The sequence below is a fragment of the Eucalyptus grandis genome, chromosome 8, assembly GCF_016545825.1.
Source record: "Eucalyptus grandis isolate ANBG69807.140 chromosome 8, ASM1654582v1, whole genome shotgun sequence".
Lineage (NCBI taxonomy): Eukaryota > Viridiplantae > Streptophyta > Magnoliopsida > Myrtales > Myrtaceae > Eucalyptus > Eucalyptus grandis.
This window is the reverse complement of record NC_052619.1, coordinates 51,052,555-51,068,759: the sequence shown is the minus strand read 5'-3', so window position 1 is coordinate 51,068,759 and position 16,205 is coordinate 51,052,555. Positions and strand designations below refer to the sequence as shown.

At 37.0% G+C, this 16,205-nt stretch overlaps 3 protein-coding genes across 11 annotated transcripts; all 3 read right to left on the bottom strand.

The window, feature by feature from the left end:
- Positions 1-389: 389 nt before the first annotated feature.
- On the bottom strand, positions 390-3,243 carry LOC104414889 (transcription factor MUTE). Its single transcript, XM_010026108.3, has 3 exons — positions 2,980-3,243; positions 2,012-2,416; positions 390-1,056 (listed from the first exon to the last, which is right to left on the bottom strand). The coding sequence occupies exons 1-3, from the start codon at positions 3,073-3,075 to the stop codon at positions 964-966; spliced, it is 594 nt and encodes a 197-aa protein (XP_010024410.3). The 5' UTR covers positions 3,076-3,243; the 3' UTR covers positions 390-963.
- A 2,900-nt stretch (positions 3,244-6,143) lies between these two features.
- Positions 6,144-9,375, bottom strand: LOC104414887 (dual specificity protein phosphatase 1). Of its 4 annotated transcripts, none has more exons than XM_010026103.3 (5): positions 9,228-9,362; positions 8,186-8,267; positions 7,879-8,011; positions 7,348-7,468; positions 6,144-6,537 (listed from the first exon to the last, which is right to left on the bottom strand). In XM_010026103.3, the coding sequence occupies exons 2-5, from the start codon at positions 8,231-8,233 to the stop codon at positions 6,375-6,377; spliced, it is 465 nt and encodes a 154-aa protein (XP_010024405.1). In that variant the 5' UTR covers positions 8,234-8,267; positions 9,228-9,362; the 3' UTR covers positions 6,144-6,374. The 4 variants fall into 4 exon arrangements, with proteins under 4 accessions (XP_010024405.1, XP_010024408.1, XP_010024407.1 ...); XM_010026106.3 differs by lacking the exon at positions 9,228-9,362 and adding an exon at positions 9,154-9,222; XM_010026105.3 differs by lacking the exon at positions 9,228-9,362 and adding an exon at positions 9,067-9,194.
- Positions 9,376-10,435: 1,060 nt separating this feature from the next.
- On the bottom strand, positions 10,436-13,958 carry LOC104414886 (dual specificity protein phosphatase 1). 6 transcript variants are annotated; one of them, XR_005545235.1, is made up of 7 exons: positions 13,812-13,958; positions 12,951-13,093; positions 12,519-12,598; positions 12,198-12,330; positions 11,688-11,808; positions 11,419-11,499; positions 10,733-10,867 (listed from the first exon to the last, which is right to left on the bottom strand). XR_005545235.1 is itself a non-coding variant. In XM_018859934.2 (6 exons), the coding sequence occupies exons 2-6, from the start codon at positions 12,982-12,984 to the stop codon at positions 10,713-10,715; spliced, it is 531 nt and encodes a 176-aa protein (XP_018715479.2). In that variant the 5' UTR covers positions 12,985-13,093; positions 13,812-13,957; the 3' UTR covers positions 10,436-10,712. The 6 variants fall into 6 exon arrangements, 4 of the variants coding, with proteins under 4 accessions (XP_018715479.2, XP_039154818.1, XP_039154817.1 ...); XR_005545234.1 differs by having other exon boundaries at positions 10,746-10,875; XM_018859934.2 differs by lacking the exon at positions 11,419-11,499 and having other exon boundaries at positions 10,436-10,875; positions 13,812-13,957.
- Positions 13,959-16,205: the final 2,247 nt, after the last annotated feature.

The window sequence follows — 16,205 nt, the reverse complement described above, 5'->3', positions numbered from 1 at the left end:
GGAAAGTTATGGAAGTCGATTGAAGTATACATGAGCTCTAAGAGAAAATATAAGTTGAGAATTATTCAATTGATATATAAAAACCTCAACTGTAATATATAAATAATCAAAATCTTAACAAGGATGTCATTTGATTGCATATGTACGAAGTCACATCCAAACAGAATAATTCATAAAATCGGCACATCCCATCGATCTTGTCTGTGATTTTCATACAGAGTCTCTAATTTATTTCAGTTTGGTTTGTCAAATCATATAAAGTCTTGATTCCATATTCTAGTTTCATGTATATATGAGATCTATATTGACTTTGATTCGTTAGATCGTATCTTTAGATTCAACTCAAAATTCTATAGTTTCGAAAGGCTATATGCACTCCAATAAAGTATTTACTTTCCCAGGTTTAGTCTCCATAGGCATAGTGTAATTCAAATTCTATTGATAATCCATTTGATGTTTTTTGCTGAACTACTAGCTAGAACCTTGAAAAATTTCAAGGTCCAATCCCAAATGCTTGACACCGTGATCGCTAATAAGAAGCATTCCGACTTGGACAAACAATCGGATTAGGCTTACAGACTGGTTGTAGACAGCTTCAAATGTAAATTCTGCATCAAGAAGATGAGGTTTTTGCTCGGGCATTTGTGTGGAACAAACACATCAGTAGATCTATGAGGATAGGGCAAATGAAAAGTCCAAAAGATTCTGAAAGATCATGTGACCTATGTAGATTTCATGTAGATCTATGAGGATAGAGCAAATAAAAAGTCCCAAAGGTCAGGAAAGATCATGTGAGAACTATGCAAATTAGAAAGCTCAGCAGATTATACCAGACTTAAACTTGCGTAATATATTAAAGGTAGCAAGAAGTATTACAAGAGGGAACATTTAAATCCTCCTCTTTTTCTTATAAGATGATTAGGGTTTCTAAAACGCAAGGCTATATTGAACTCCCATAAAAACTTACACTTCTGCAGTACACGAAGGGTCCAAAGAGAAGCTTCGTTGAACTTCTAGAGCTAGTTCCTCCAAGCTTAGCCGACATTCAAACCCTATCTGCAATAAAATCACAAAGTTTCAATTATTGTCATAATTATTCGAATCAAGAAATCATATGAAATTTCTTTCATTGTGGACTTCATTGCCATAGACATTGGGGTTCCGGTATACATATTGATGCTAGATGCATATTACAGATAAAGCTTGATGTGCCATCATAATTTGGTTTCTGTATCACCCTTAGCATCTTCGAGGTATGAATTATGTGCAGGTCCAATATCGTACTAAAGTAAATTGTTACATAAAAGAAACCGTCTTACTATGATACAAACAAGAAAAACTCAAGTTTACTCTAAGTACATGTGTTAATATATATATACATACTGAATCATGTACACATTTGCCATAATCTGAGATCTATAACTATGAATAGAGAAGCATGAATAAATCATGTACACATTCGCCATAATCTGAGATCTATAACTATGAATAGAGAAGCATGAATGGGTTTGAACTGGCAAATCCAAACCAACAAGTTTTCCCATGCGTGATTCTCGCTCTAGAGTTGATGACGTATATCACAATGCATTTGCTTCAATGCCCTTGAAGTCTTCCCTCATACCATATGAATTAGTCTTGCCATAGATAGTTCACAAGGTCCATCTGCGAGTAATGAGAAGTTCGAACCTCTAGATGGAAAGCAATAGCCATTAACTATGTTTTTGCAAGTGAGTTCGAACAACTTCGCTCCATGGGCAATGGCAAGACCATGAAGTTCAGATGTAAATAGAAATCCTACATCTTCATGTATATAAACTCAGATTGGCTTACGCAGAATTCTCGTGAATCCGTTTGACAATTCTTAGGAAAGACATGTTATATCATAATGCTTCTAAAACAAGAATGATAATACCCGTTGTGAACCAAGAACCTTGAAACTTCAGTGATATAACTGAATCTCTTTCAACATATAGAATTGAGATGACAATTGAGAAACCTCAACTTTTAGTACCTTTACGATGAAGGAGTACAAAACCATGTCTTCCATGCTGCTGATGTTGAGGTGAATAATCTGAAACGAGAGTTTCTCAAGGACGCTTATTATCTTCAAGATTTGACCTGGTATCTTCCGAGCAATTACCTTCAACAGCACGTTTGATCCTGAGATCTTCGCCTCGACATCGGCTGCCGAGGAGTTGCAGCACACACCTAATTCCTTATTAGCAGTGATGCTCTCGAAACTGAAGGGACTATCAGGGGGCGGCGGCGGCGGCGGCGTGTTGATCAGTTGGAGCGGTCTTGGGCTGGGGCTAGGGCTTAGACTCTTTCTCCTCTTGTTCGCCTCCAAGGATTGTAGGACTTGTTGCAGTTCCTTGATGAATTCTATTACACCACCTATGATGGATGCTTGATCTCCCTATAAAGATTAATCCCATTTGATTTGAATCATCATGTCTATGAATTTTAAATATTGTAATTGAGATGCTTAATCATATGATCTATTCAAGCTCAATTACTTTACACCAACTTGATTCGACAGTTTTCTTATGTGAGGTAGATATGAATAAATGAAAATAATCAAGATTTGACTTGCTAATACTTTCAATCAATTAATTAAGAAAGTTGCAATGGTAATTGACTGATGGAGTTTAAATTAGAAAGATGATCCCGTACCTATATCTCAAGTACTAACGCTCATCTAAACATCTTTTTATTGCGGCTCGAGGGTTCTTGGTGAGCTCAACTTGAAATTTTGATATAACTTATGCATGACTTAAGATTGAGACTTCATTAGATATCGACCTGTCAACTCAGAAAAGCTTGATTAAGATCAAGCAAATTGGTATCAAGCCTAGAGTCAAGTTTGAGCAACATGTACAGCAACATCGACAACGTAATATGATCTCATTTACAGTCCACACGCTTGGGACGGGGGGAGAGAGAGGGAGAGGGGGAGAGAGAAGGAGGGGGGTGGTTTACCCGTTTGATGTAGAAGCATGGGGTTAAGGAGCGCAGGACCTTGAGATGTTCATTCATCTGCCTCCTCCTGTTTCTCTCCACAGCTATGTGAGACATGCTTTGTTTGTTCCTTCTTGATGGTCTTCAATGGCAGTTCTATCAACGCGCCGACTCAGAAAGAGAAGCTCTCAACTATTTATAAGCCGAAAACTTTGAGGACGAGAAGGAGCTAACTCGGTACACTGTAATTACTACTATTACTCCTACTTGTGCTCTCATTAAATGCCATATGCTGCACTCCCGTGAAGTTACTTTTACTCTCTCTCTCTCTCTCTTCCTCCCTATCTCCGTGTAGGTAGTGGTATGCAATATTACGCCTCTCACGTTGAATATCTTGGGGTCAATTACGTTACACGCGTGATGATTAAAAGGAGCACAACACTGATGGTTCGCTGGTTGTTTCATCTTTTCCATGCACATGCATTATATTTACACTGCCTCTCTCTCTCTCTCTCTCTCTCTCTCTCTCTCTCTCTCTTTCTCTCTCTCACACACGCGCACGCGCGTGCGCGCGCAAACACATTGCCTTCGCTCATGCCTCTCCCGCTTAGCCCTTCATAGTTCTCGATCTCTATCTTCATAGCACAGCATACAGCTCGCTTTGATATTTATGAGACAAGTCGCCAGACAATGTTTGTCGAGATGAGACCCTTGGTTTTAGGATATTTTTGGTACTATATAACGATAACGATGGCAGGTCGAGGTACCATCGAATCAGTCGGAGGTTCCTCTTCAACAGGACTTCACAGATCTCTTCTTTTTTTGAATAAACACAGGAGTCTCCTTACTCTTGCAAGAATGATTCCACCTGGATTCGCATTATGAAGTTAAAAAGGAAGATTCAGTCAAAGATATAATAAGAAGTGTCATTATTGTCCCAACTGATTAAAACAATGTAACATCATGAAACGTGATCATGTCCAGCCTGTGCAAGTTGCCGTCCTTGGACCAAATGAAGATACCAAATAGGACTTTTATCTCCGGTACTATTGTCGTCGTCTAGCAAATTAACGAACATGGAAGTCTCGTTGATTCCGTAAACATTCGGCAAAATATGCATGATGTCAGATTTTGTGACAGGATCATGTTTGAGAGTATCGAACCATATTTATGATTTATTCTTCCGGAGAGAATTACAAAAAAGTCCTAAAATTATTGCAATCGTGCTAATTCAATCATAAACTTTTTTTTTTTTAAACCAATTCAGTTTTAAATCTTTTGTATTTATGCTAGTTGAGTCCATCTTGCATATTTTAGCCAGCCAGCACTAATGTGACACTATTGTGTTGATGTGACATTTTAAAAAAAATATCTTAATAATATTTTGAATTTTTTTATGATTTTTCTTTTTTCCTTTTTTCGTTATTTTTTCCCATTTTTGCTTCCCCTTCCCTTAGAGCCGGTGAGGGTCGCCCTCGCTAGCACTAGGCGAGGGCCAATACGCCCTTGATAAGTTTATAAAAATATAGTTATTTTACATATTTTAAGCAACAATTAATGTAATATCTATAAGAAAATATTTGGATTTCGTTTTGATTATTCGAATTTTTCTTGTTTATGCAGAATAATGAGATATGGAGAAGATAAGAAAAAGAATGGAAAAACTAAGGAATTCAAATAAAAAAGCAATGGAAGATGGATATAGGGAATCCTTGATTTTGTTCCCTAATATTATCTACAAGCATTGGAAAATAGATATCAAATCAAAGATCCTCTGTTTACTCCTAATTTTATGCACAATTGTTTGAAGATAAGGATTTTGGATATATCCTATAAATAAGAGAACATTGAGAGCCTTAGGAAACAACTAAGTTTTTGTTAGATCGTTTTTCATTATTCTAAGAGTTTTTCAAGTATTTTGAAGAGACAATAAAAATGGTGACAAAATTCTTGTTCATGTTGGGTTTGATTCATATTTTTATTTCCTTTTTTACTATATTCTAATTTTCTTTTGTTAGGGTTACAATGTAGCCTAACTATGATGATGTGAATTTCATGGTTTTTATGTTTTGCAATTGATTTCATTCATGTGAGTTTTATATTATGGTGTATAATACTTTTGAGTGACTGACCACCACTTAAATGATTTGATGTTCATGTTTGAGATTGAGAAGTAATAATATACAATTGTTCATTATAATATATAACCATGAATTAAACGTGGATAGAAATATACCGTGTTATTTGTGTAGCTTTTGGTGATAAGGTGATCCAAAAGATTCATTGTAAGTCGGGAATATTCATAATTTTTAATACACATGTTTATTTTAATTCACATAGAGATTTAGTGCATTAATAAACTGAGTAGGTTTGCTATACCTAGAGATATGATAGTAAAGAGATTAGGAAATTCTACTATCACATGTTTGATATCATTCTTGTACTCACAATAATCTGAAATTCATATCTAGTGGTTATGGTAAAATCGGATGTTTTAAAATATTTATTTGATTGATTTACTGCATTTAGTCTCCAAATTTTGTTTTTAATTTATTCTCAATTATATTTTGATATGTTAGATAAATTTTAGAGTTAACCTATTTTAGTATTTAATTAATTTATTAATCATCGATCTCCATGGGATGATACACTTTCTTATCATTATATTACTTGTTCGACACATTTACTTGCATTTATAATTTTATGAACACCCTGCTTGCCCAGTGTTGATGAAGGCATCCCAGCCCTCGCGCGTGGCCAGCGTGGGTTGCCCAGTGCTGATGAAGGCGTCCTAGCCCTCGTGCTCTAAGGAAAGGGGAAGGGGAAGGGGAAAAATTAAAGAAAAGAAAAGAAAAGAGGATAAAATTATAAAAAATTATTAAAAAATTATTTTAAAAATGTCATGTTAACACTGGTAATGCCACGTTAGTGCCAGCAGCCAAAATTGGTCAAATGAACTCAATTGACATAAATGCAAAATGTTTAAGACTAAATTGACATAACTGCAATAGATTTAAGACTTTTTTTTAGTAATTTTCCCTATTCTTCTCAAATCTAAATTGATTCTCTATAGGATTAAGATTAAGCACTCTGTATTTTCTTTGTAGTCTTGATGCAATTCTACCACGTCTATTCTCCTTACGATTCAGTATTTTCGCATAATTTTTCTTCATAAAGAGTTCATCTTCCGGCAATGGCTTGCTTCAAATAGGTGCAGTCAAGTTACAAATTAGAACTAAAGAAATTACCATCCGAAAAAGAGGACACTTGACAAGTGTCTGCTAAAGTCCAAATAGGGTTTCCTTTCAATTTAAAATAGCTAAAAATAATTCATGAAGATAAGGGACATCCATTATGAATGGATTTTGAACATTGCTCGAGTTTTAACCGAGTAAAGGGCTAATTTGATATCAGGCTCAAATGGTCGTGGCACTGTTTAGAGAATTTTCAAATTCTCGAAGTTGAACCATGAAGCCACTATTAGGAGCTGCCTGAGGCCTTCTGGTCTTTACATGTTCCAGAGCTTGAGACAAGCGCATTCCGCGCCGCTTCATGAGATAAGCTGCAACCACAGTCACACTGCCAAAGGAAAAAAAACTGTTTATGAAGAACAACTATGCAAAAAAAAAGAAAAGAAAAAAAGTTTGTAGAAAAAGAAAATTGTCACAAGTCATTGAAAACTTCCTCTCGACAGTACTTAAACCACGAGGCTGAAATGCTATGGCATTTGTCACTTCAGATTCCATCTTTCCCCTTCTCTACTGCAGTTTAAATGGCTACACGGCCAATCCAAAACAAATATAGTTTGACGTGACTGGGGGACTAATGAATTTGCATCTGTAAATTTTTACAACGCAGAAAAATTTCAAGTTATTCGAAAAAAGTTTCAGCCAAGAACTAATACCTCTACCACCCAGTGTCTTCTTCTTTCATTTGATTTTTTTTTTTTGATAAGTAATTGAACTCCCAAGTTGCATTAACCTAACATATCTTCCTTACATAGAGCCAGCAGGAACATAGATATGTTTTACCTAACAAAATGGAACGAGCTGTTATGAATGCTAGACATGAAATTCAGCAGTCAAATACATAGATCAATTTGAAGGAGACTGGTTTGGTGCATTAAAGAAATTACTATTCCAATCCCTCGAAGAACCGGGCCTTGTTCCTAAAACCCATTTGAAGCATAATCTACTCTCCGAAATCACTTCAACCTAGAGTTGTGCAAACTCAGTAGAGTTCATGCCGAGTTAGCCAAAATAAAAACGGTATGAGTACCTAGAACAGAGTGACGTTGAAGTACCCGACGAGAACAGTCTAGACCAAGTATTATTGAGATAACTTAGTAAATCAAATTATTTGTGCAAATGCAGGAAGCGAGAAAACGACCTTCTGGAAATTCCCATAAAACAGTGGACCAGTACGCTGCCTCCCTGTCTTCTAGCTTCATCAATGAAACTGATACACTCCTCGAAGTGCTGTCGGATGTCCGTGTCCTCGGAGTCCATGACTTCAGAGAAAAACACATGATAGTATCCAATCTCAAGGCTCAATATGGCTTAAGACAGTTACAAGGACTAGTGACTCTTTGATTTAGACAGGCAGCAGAGGCTAACAATGTGACACTGGGGACTAAAATACTGAACTGTCATGAAAGAATATGAAGATGACAAACTGGAAGCATACTAGAGCAATACCAAGAACAGGTTGCACATATAGAGCTTACATAGATTAAAATTTATTGACAGTATATTTGGAGCAAAAATTATTTGAAAAAGGATAAGAATCACTGAAATGTCATAGATAGAGGAAAAGAGTATGGGATCCACATGACGAGCACATTCTCACCAATATGAAAGGACTTGAGGACTTGGTTCAGGAAAAGGAAGATGCTATATTCGAATCAAGATAGAGAGGTACCATCAACTACTTTATAGACAAAATCATTGGGAAATTCCGGAACTAAGTTAGCCACCGTCAAGATGTGGGTGACATTCAAGCTCTTCAGCCTGTCCCTATTGCGAGCATCTCCGTAAGAACCCAAAAAGAGACCCTGATAAATGACAGAGAACGGTTCAGAAATCAACAGGTCCTGCATTTCAATTCCTATCTAGACAAATGAAAAGAAGATACTAGAAGCCCGCAATTATAGCACTTGCAACGTTGTGTGGATTAAGCATGACAAGATTAGTCTTCCTAGTTTGTTTAACTCGGTAAGATAAGTTACCTCTTCGATTTGGCACATTCTGAAGCCATCAAACAGATTCATTGTCATTTAGGATAATTGTCTGGCCTACTCTCTCTTCACCCTTCAAAATAGCACAAAATGGCTTGGCGATGAATGTTTATTCAACAACCCACAACTTTCACGAATAAAATTCCATGATGAAAAGAGACAATGTGAATAAACATTTGGTTATCATAAAGCAATCGGCCATCTCTAACTTGCAACAAGAAATTCACCAAACCATTTAAACCCGTTTCTCTGTCACTTCTTCAAGAACTTTTTCGAAAATAAATAGTGATTGAGATGCAGAAAAAACTCCTTGACTAATGCAAATTTGCCACAAAATTTCATCTGAGCTCATGCCAACCGTTCTGCTGTATTGTGCAACACCAACAGATGCTCTACAGAGCTCAAAAAATGACATCTGTTGAGGCTGAATCTGGAGGCGGACGCCATGACTCATCAAATTCATCTTTCTCCTTCTTCTTCACTAATAGCATTCTCGCTGGTTCTTTTTATCACACGACTAATTCAGCAACCAACCTCCAAAAAAACCTTTTCTTTTAGATCCTACCCTATCCACTGAGGACCTTACCTAGACTCCCTCAAAATATTTCCTTCGACAGTAATTGACAAGTAGTACCGAAGTAATCATGAATCAATCGAATTTGAACTACCATAAAACCCAATGATCAGCTCACGAAGAAGAGCCATCTTCACTGTTCAAGCAAAAAAGCAAGGATAAAGGGGTGAAAAGAAAAAGAAAGAACTCATGGTTGTTCATTCCAGAAAGATGGTCAGCGGCATTTAAAGTTGAATAAGAGTGGGAACAAAGGCGGGAAGCGACCGCTGCAAATACATGAGCATCATCGACGACATACATACGGACACATTTGATGGCACGTTCACTTTCTCGGTGTCAGACAAGCCATGAATCCGATGCGAGATGTCATGAAACAGAGGACTACCCAGTATTCACGCAGAACTGATGAGCCTGATTAAGCATGCGTGGAAAGCAAGAGGCGTCGGATTTGGGTCTTACCGGCGGCCGCCGAGATGGAGTCTCCCCGAGTGATGATGATTGTGGCGCGGCACCAGTCTCCCGTTGACCTTCTACCATTAAGAGAGAGAGAGAGAGAGATTGGGTGGTAGAACGAGAGTTTGTCGTGTTTTGCGGTTCACCTCCCGAGAAAAATGTTATTCGAAAATGATTTTTAAGGAAAATGATTGGTTTCCAATTGTTTGATAGTGTACTCGAAGGTAAGATGTCAATTTTTTTTTTTTTTTTGATGTTCGGATCTAACTTTCATGAATTATTCAGTTCGATTGTAATTACATTTTATTCATAAGTACAGTAGACTAAGATGATATCAATAATGCCTGTCTAAAATATTATTAATATATGAAGTGCAAAATTTATTTTTTTTAATTATCAAAATAAAACTCTATGTATGTGTGCAAGTGAAAAAGAAGTTAGGGAAAATAACTTCTTGTCAAGATGGAGAAATTTTTTTTCTCAATTTTCAGTATAGTTATTTTCCTTAACTATAAAGTCGTTTCCATATTTGCTTTTAGTGAGCCAACTACGTGAAAGTGTAAAAAATTATTTATTTCATGTCAATCTTTTTCATAAAACAAACACATCCAAAGTTAAAATTCTGACTCGTCTCACTTTAAATTTTTTGTCTTACCCTCACATTGATATCTCTCTGATAGGGTAATGGAGTTTAGCTTTGAGGGAGAGTTGGCCAAAGAGAAAAGGAAAGAGTACTTAGAAGAAAGAAGGTAATTATCCACTTTCCAAAATGAAACTAACATTCTTAATTTATTCCAAATTAAACGTCTTTTCCTTTTCTCCATTTTATTTTCTACCATGGTACTCCCCATCACATATTCCTTGTTCATCACCAAGACCATAACTTATCAGTATTTATACTACACTGGCGATTGACCATTAAAATTCTCTTTCTCCCTCAAAATTTGAATTTGACTCATTATATTCATGAATTACCTTCAAAGGCCTTTGGCTAGCCAAAGTTTGCAAAAGACTTCAGCATTTTGCTCGTCCTAGCATATTAACATGATACTACCCTAGGAATGGCAACCAGGCCGTCCCACTGCGGACACGGCACAGAGCCAGGTACGGCCTCTCTCAGTGAGGGGTCATGTCAGGCTGGGCCTGTTAGCAATAAACGATTCGTTTTTTTTTTTTTTTGAAATAACTTAGTATTCATGCAATTCTAGTACATGTATTCTCCTTAAGATTAAGTAGTTTCACATGATTGTTGTTCATACACAGATCATCTTCCAGGGTCACTTGCTTCAGGCAGGTGCAGTAGATTTATAGGTTAGAACTACAAAATTTACACGGCCCAAATAGAGGACACTTGACAAGTATCTGCTAAGTCTAAAAAGGGTCATTGTTCAATCTGAAAAAGACAGTTTCGTGAAGTTAAGGCATATCCACTAGAAATGAATTTTGAACATTTTCCAAGTAACCATGTGAAGGGCTAAGATGAATTCAGGCTCAAATGGTTGTGGCGCTGTGTACAGAACTTTCGAAATCTTGAAGTTGTACAATGAATCCCCTGTTAGGAGCTGCCGGATGCCTCCTGGTCTTTATGTGTTCCAGAGCTTGAGACAAGCGCATTGCGCGCTGCTTCATGAGATAAGCTGTGACCACTGTCACACTGCTCAATAAGGAAAAATAAATTGTGTATGACCAACAATCATGCGAAAAAAGCAAAGTAAAAAGAAAGTTGTCACTAATCATTTCGCACTTGCTCTCGACAAAGGTTAAAACCACTAGGCTAAAATGCCATGGCATTTATCACTTCAAATTTCCGTCTTCCCCCCTCCCTGCAGTTTAAATGTCGACACAGCCAATCCAAAAAGAAATAGTTTGACGCAACAGGGGGAATAATGATATTGCATCTGTATATTTTTAAGCATTGCAGAAAAACTTCTAGCTATATGAAAAAGGTTTCAGCTAAAAAAATTTCAGCTAAAAATTTATGTGTTTACCTGCCGAGTTTCTTCTTCTTCTTCTTCTTCTCTCATTTTAGTTTTTTAAGTAACTAAACTATCTTCCCCACTTAGAGCCAGCAGGAACATACAAACGTTTTATCAAGGAATGCTGAACCAGCTCTAATGGTTACTAGACATGGACTTCAGCAGTCAAACGGTTAAAGATCAATTTGAAAGAGACTAGTCCTAATGCATAAAAAGATTACCTCTCCAACCTCTCTAAGAACAGGGCCTTGTTCCTAAAACCCCTTTGAAGCATAATCTACTGTCCCAAACCACTTCCCAACCTAGAGTTGTGCAAACTCAGTAGGGTTAATACATAATTTGGCCAAAATAAAAAAGGTATAAAAACCTAGAACTCCAGTGAGATTGAAGTACCAAAACAAGATCAGTCTAAAACCAAGTATCAGTGAGATAACTTATAACTTAGTAATCAAATTGTTCATGCAGATGCACTATAGAGCAAGGAAACGACCTTCTGGAAACTCCCCATAAACAGTGGACCAGTATGCTGCCTCCCTGTCTTCTAGCTTCATCGATGAAATTGATACACTCCTCAAAGTGCTGTCCAATGTGCGTTTCCTCAGTGTCCGTGACTTGAAAGAAAAACACACAATAGCATCCAGTCTCAGGGATCAATATGGTTTAACAAGTTTACAAGGAGTAGTGACACTTTGATTTAGACAGGCAGCAGAGCTTAATAATGTGACACTGAGGAGTAAAATATTGAACTGTCATGAAAGAAAACAAAGATGACAAACCGGAAGCATGTAGAACAATAACATGGGGAGATAGATTGAAATTTATTAACAGTATGTTTGAAGCACAAAATTATTGTAAAGAGGATAAGAATCACTGAGATGGCATATATAAAGGAAAAGAATACAAGATCCACACAACTATTGCGTTTTCACCAATATGAAAGGACTTAAGGACCTGGTTCAGGAAAGGAAGATGCTATTTTGGCATTGAGATAGAGAGGTACCATCAACAACTTTATAGACAAAATCACTGGGAAATGCCGGGGCTAAGTTAGCCACTGTCAAGATGTGGGTGACATTTGAGCTCTTAAGCCTGTCCTTATAACATGCATCTCCGTAAGAACCCAGAAAGAGACCCTGAGAAACAACAGATAACGGTTTAGAAATAAACTGGTCTAGTTTTCAATTCCTACCCCCCCTCTCTCTACTTGTCTATCAAGAAAAACGAAAAGAAAATGCTTTAAGCTCAAAATTATAGCAATGGCTACATTGGGTGGATCAAGCTTGACAAGATCTAGTATATTTAACTTGGCAAGACAAGTTACCTCTTCAACTTGGCACATTCTGCGGCCATTGAACCAATCCGATGTCTTGACGAAGTTCCCAGCATTACTCTCTCTTCCCCCTATAAAATAGCATGAAATAGCATAGTGATGAATCTTTATCCAGCAATCCACAATTTTGACATATGAAATTCCTAAATGGGAAGGGACAATATGAAAAAACAGTGTGGCATTTACAAAGGAAACGGCCATCTCTCACCTGCTACAAGAAATTTACCAAACCACATAAACATGGTTCTGTATTTGAAAATCAAAACTGATCGAGATGAACAATAATCTGCTTAAGTTAACCAAGGTCATCAAAATTTATCAAATTTGGCACAAAATTCCATCAGCAGTCATGCCAACTGTTCTACTGTAATACGTAACGCTAGAGAGAGTTTCTCGCTACTTAACAGAGCTAAAAAAATGTACATCTTTTAAGGCTGAATCTGGAGTTGACCACCATCACTCATCGAGTTCATCTTCTCCTTCTTCTTTGCCTCACTGATTCCATTTATCATATGACTAATTCAGCAATCACCCCAAATCATTTTCGTTTAGACACACCGCATCCACTGATCAGTCATAACACTCCGTTAGGCCTCAGAGGGTTAGCCATGTTAGCTAACGCTCAACACCAGACTATGCCCCAGTAGTTACCTACTTGCTGTTGGGACAGGAAATACTGAAAGCCGACCGACTTAGCGGTATGCTCTAAGGGAATCGGCACAAAAAAAGCAAAACAAAAATTCAGGGCAGTCTTTAAAAATCATATTGCTCAGAAGACCTTACCTGGACTCCATTATGTATTTCCTTTTACAGAACTTGTATGTTGTACTGAAGTAATTATAATTCAATGAAACTCACCTACCGTAAAACCCCAGGATCAACTCACAAAAAGGGAACCATCATCACTGTTCAAGTAAAAAAAAAGGAAGGACAAAGGGTGCAAAAAAAATCATTTACTGGTGTTCATTCCGCAAAGAGGGTTGGAGGCATTTGAGTTGAATAACAAGGGGAACTGCCGTAAGCATCTACGGAGAGAGATCAAGTGGGTAATCGACAATGTTTGGAACAAGGCGGGAACGAAAGCGGGAAGCGATCACTGCAAATGGATAAGCATCGTCACCAAGAAAACATGCGCTTTTGATGGCGCAATACACTTTCTCAATGCAGGTACGCCTGAATTTGGTGCGAGATGGCATGAAACAGAGGACTACCCAGCATTCAGGGCGGAGTGACGAGCCTAACTAAGCATGCGTGGAAAGCGAAGGCGTCGGAATTGGGCCTTACCGGCGAACGCCGAGATGGAGTCTCCCCTCCGAGAAGGATTGATTATGGGGGGAGTCACTTGTGTCCGTCCGTTGACCTTCTAAACGAGAGAGAGAGAGAGAGAGAGAGAGAGATTTCGGACTGGGTGGACGAATGGACATGAAAACAGAGAGGAATAAAGAAAGCTTTATAGATTTTTTTTTTTTGAACAGAAAGAAAGCTTTATAGATTGACTTGGCGAATATGCTCGAGTACGATCCTTTTGGTCATATTTAACCAATTACCGAATAAATGGTCAGCAACCACGTAAACAAATTAGGCCACCTCTGACATTATACCGAACAAAAAAAAAAAAAAAATTGGGAAACACATCTAAAAAATTTCGAAACTTTACACTGTTCCTACCAAAAATACCAGAAATTCTGCAACAATGTAGACAATTAAGTGATAAAGCTAGTAAAAACACCTAAAAGGGGTGAATATGTGTTTCAAAGAATTTTTAAGAAGTAAATAAATTTTGAACATTTTCTTACTTTTACCAAAAAAAATAAAAATAAATTTTGAACAAGGTTTGAGAATCAAATAGAGTCTGATAAGTAAGTTACCATACTTTTGATGAAAATTCAGAATTAGATAAGAAATAGAATAGAGAAAAACTTAAATGATGCAACATATTCGAATGAAAAGAATTAAGGGAAGGGAAAATTGCACACAAGATTTGTAGTGATTCGACTTAGTTTAAGCCTAAGTCCACTCTCCCATGCTGACAGCCTTCTGGCTGTAATTCACTATAGTATCAACAGAGAATTACAGTATTTCGAGTGCAAACACTCAGTGGAAGATTTTTTTTCCCTCACTAAATCACTCTTCTTGTGATTTTCTCTATTGAATATAATTTCTAAGAACTATTGTCGAAGAACAAGTGGTTAGAAAGGCTCCAGATTTTGGAATTTCAATTTTCACGTATTATCTTAAATAGACTGAATGACCTCCTTAAATATTCATTCACGCCTCACTAGTTGTTGGCATTTTCCAGAAGAATTTATTCCAATCAATCCATTGGATATAATCGATTAAAGAAATCTTGTAACCGTTTGAAGATTGAGATGAAAATCCGTTGATTCTAATCGCCCATACAATCAAAATCTAGGTTTCCATAAGTAGATGCTTCCCAAAAAGGAACTTGTCTTTAAGATTGATTTCATCAATTTGTGATTGATTCCATCTATGTATTTATAAAATGTAAATGAAATTATTTGTCAGAAAGCTAGATAATAAAGACTCATACTGAATCCTTGTCGCAAGATTGCATTAGATTGTGAAAGACTTCTATAATGAATAGATTTTAACAAGAGTCTGCGATATAACTTTAGAAGTGTACTATTTTTCAGAATAAGAATAAGAATAAAAAAGGTTTTGTTAACTTCAAAATCTAGTGGGAGTTTTCTCAACAATCTCTCCCTTTTTTATGGTAACAAAACTAACAAACCTTTCATGTAGATTTAAGCATAATATAAAAGTTATCATGCAAAACAATACTTTAGCAGCACATGATAATGGATAGAGATAATAAACAATAACCACAATAAAGTCTGCATAAAACACACATAGTCTTCACACATAAAACACACTAACCAATAGTCTGCATAAAAGAAACACCAACCACACTAGCATAGAAAAACTCAAACATGCACTAGTTAAAGCTTTAAATTTGCAAAAATCTTCCCTTTTTTGTCAACAGCAAAAAAGGAAAAAAAAAACAAAAAGCACAAAGAAAATAAGAAAAATAGTTGGTTTAAAAAATGATCAGGATTGCCTAAGAACACAAACAAGTTGGAAATCCTCCAAAGTCTGCACGGTCACCTCAAGCTTAGTCAAGCACTAATTGAAGATAGTCTCAACCTTTGCCAGAATCTGAGTGCCTTACTGATTCATCATCTGAACTGTGGTGTCAAGAGACTGTACCTTATTAATGAGAGTTTTTGAGGTTGTATCTAGAGCAACATGCAATTTCTAGATTTCAACATTCATCCCATATTGTTGTGCCTTAATCTCCAAAAGGAGTTCCACTATTTGAGGATAGTTTGAGTTTGGTTTAGTTTGGGCATTAGCTTCAGCAAAATGTGCCGGTGGAGTATCCAGTGAGGAACATTGACCTGAACATGAGAGATTTGTTGCTCCCCTTGAACATTAGCCTCTTTATCCTAGCCTCCGGGAAATTCTTCAAGGAACTGAGATGCATAAATATGCTCAGCATCCTGAGGAGATCGACTGATACCATCACTTGTAGTTGGTTCTATAGTCTGGTCAAGAGTTTTCTCACCTAGTCTCCTTGTCATAGTGCCTTCAGTCTAAGGGAGAACTCCTTCTTCCTGCACTCATTCTCTTTCAGCACTGGATTGTTTGCCAGTTCCC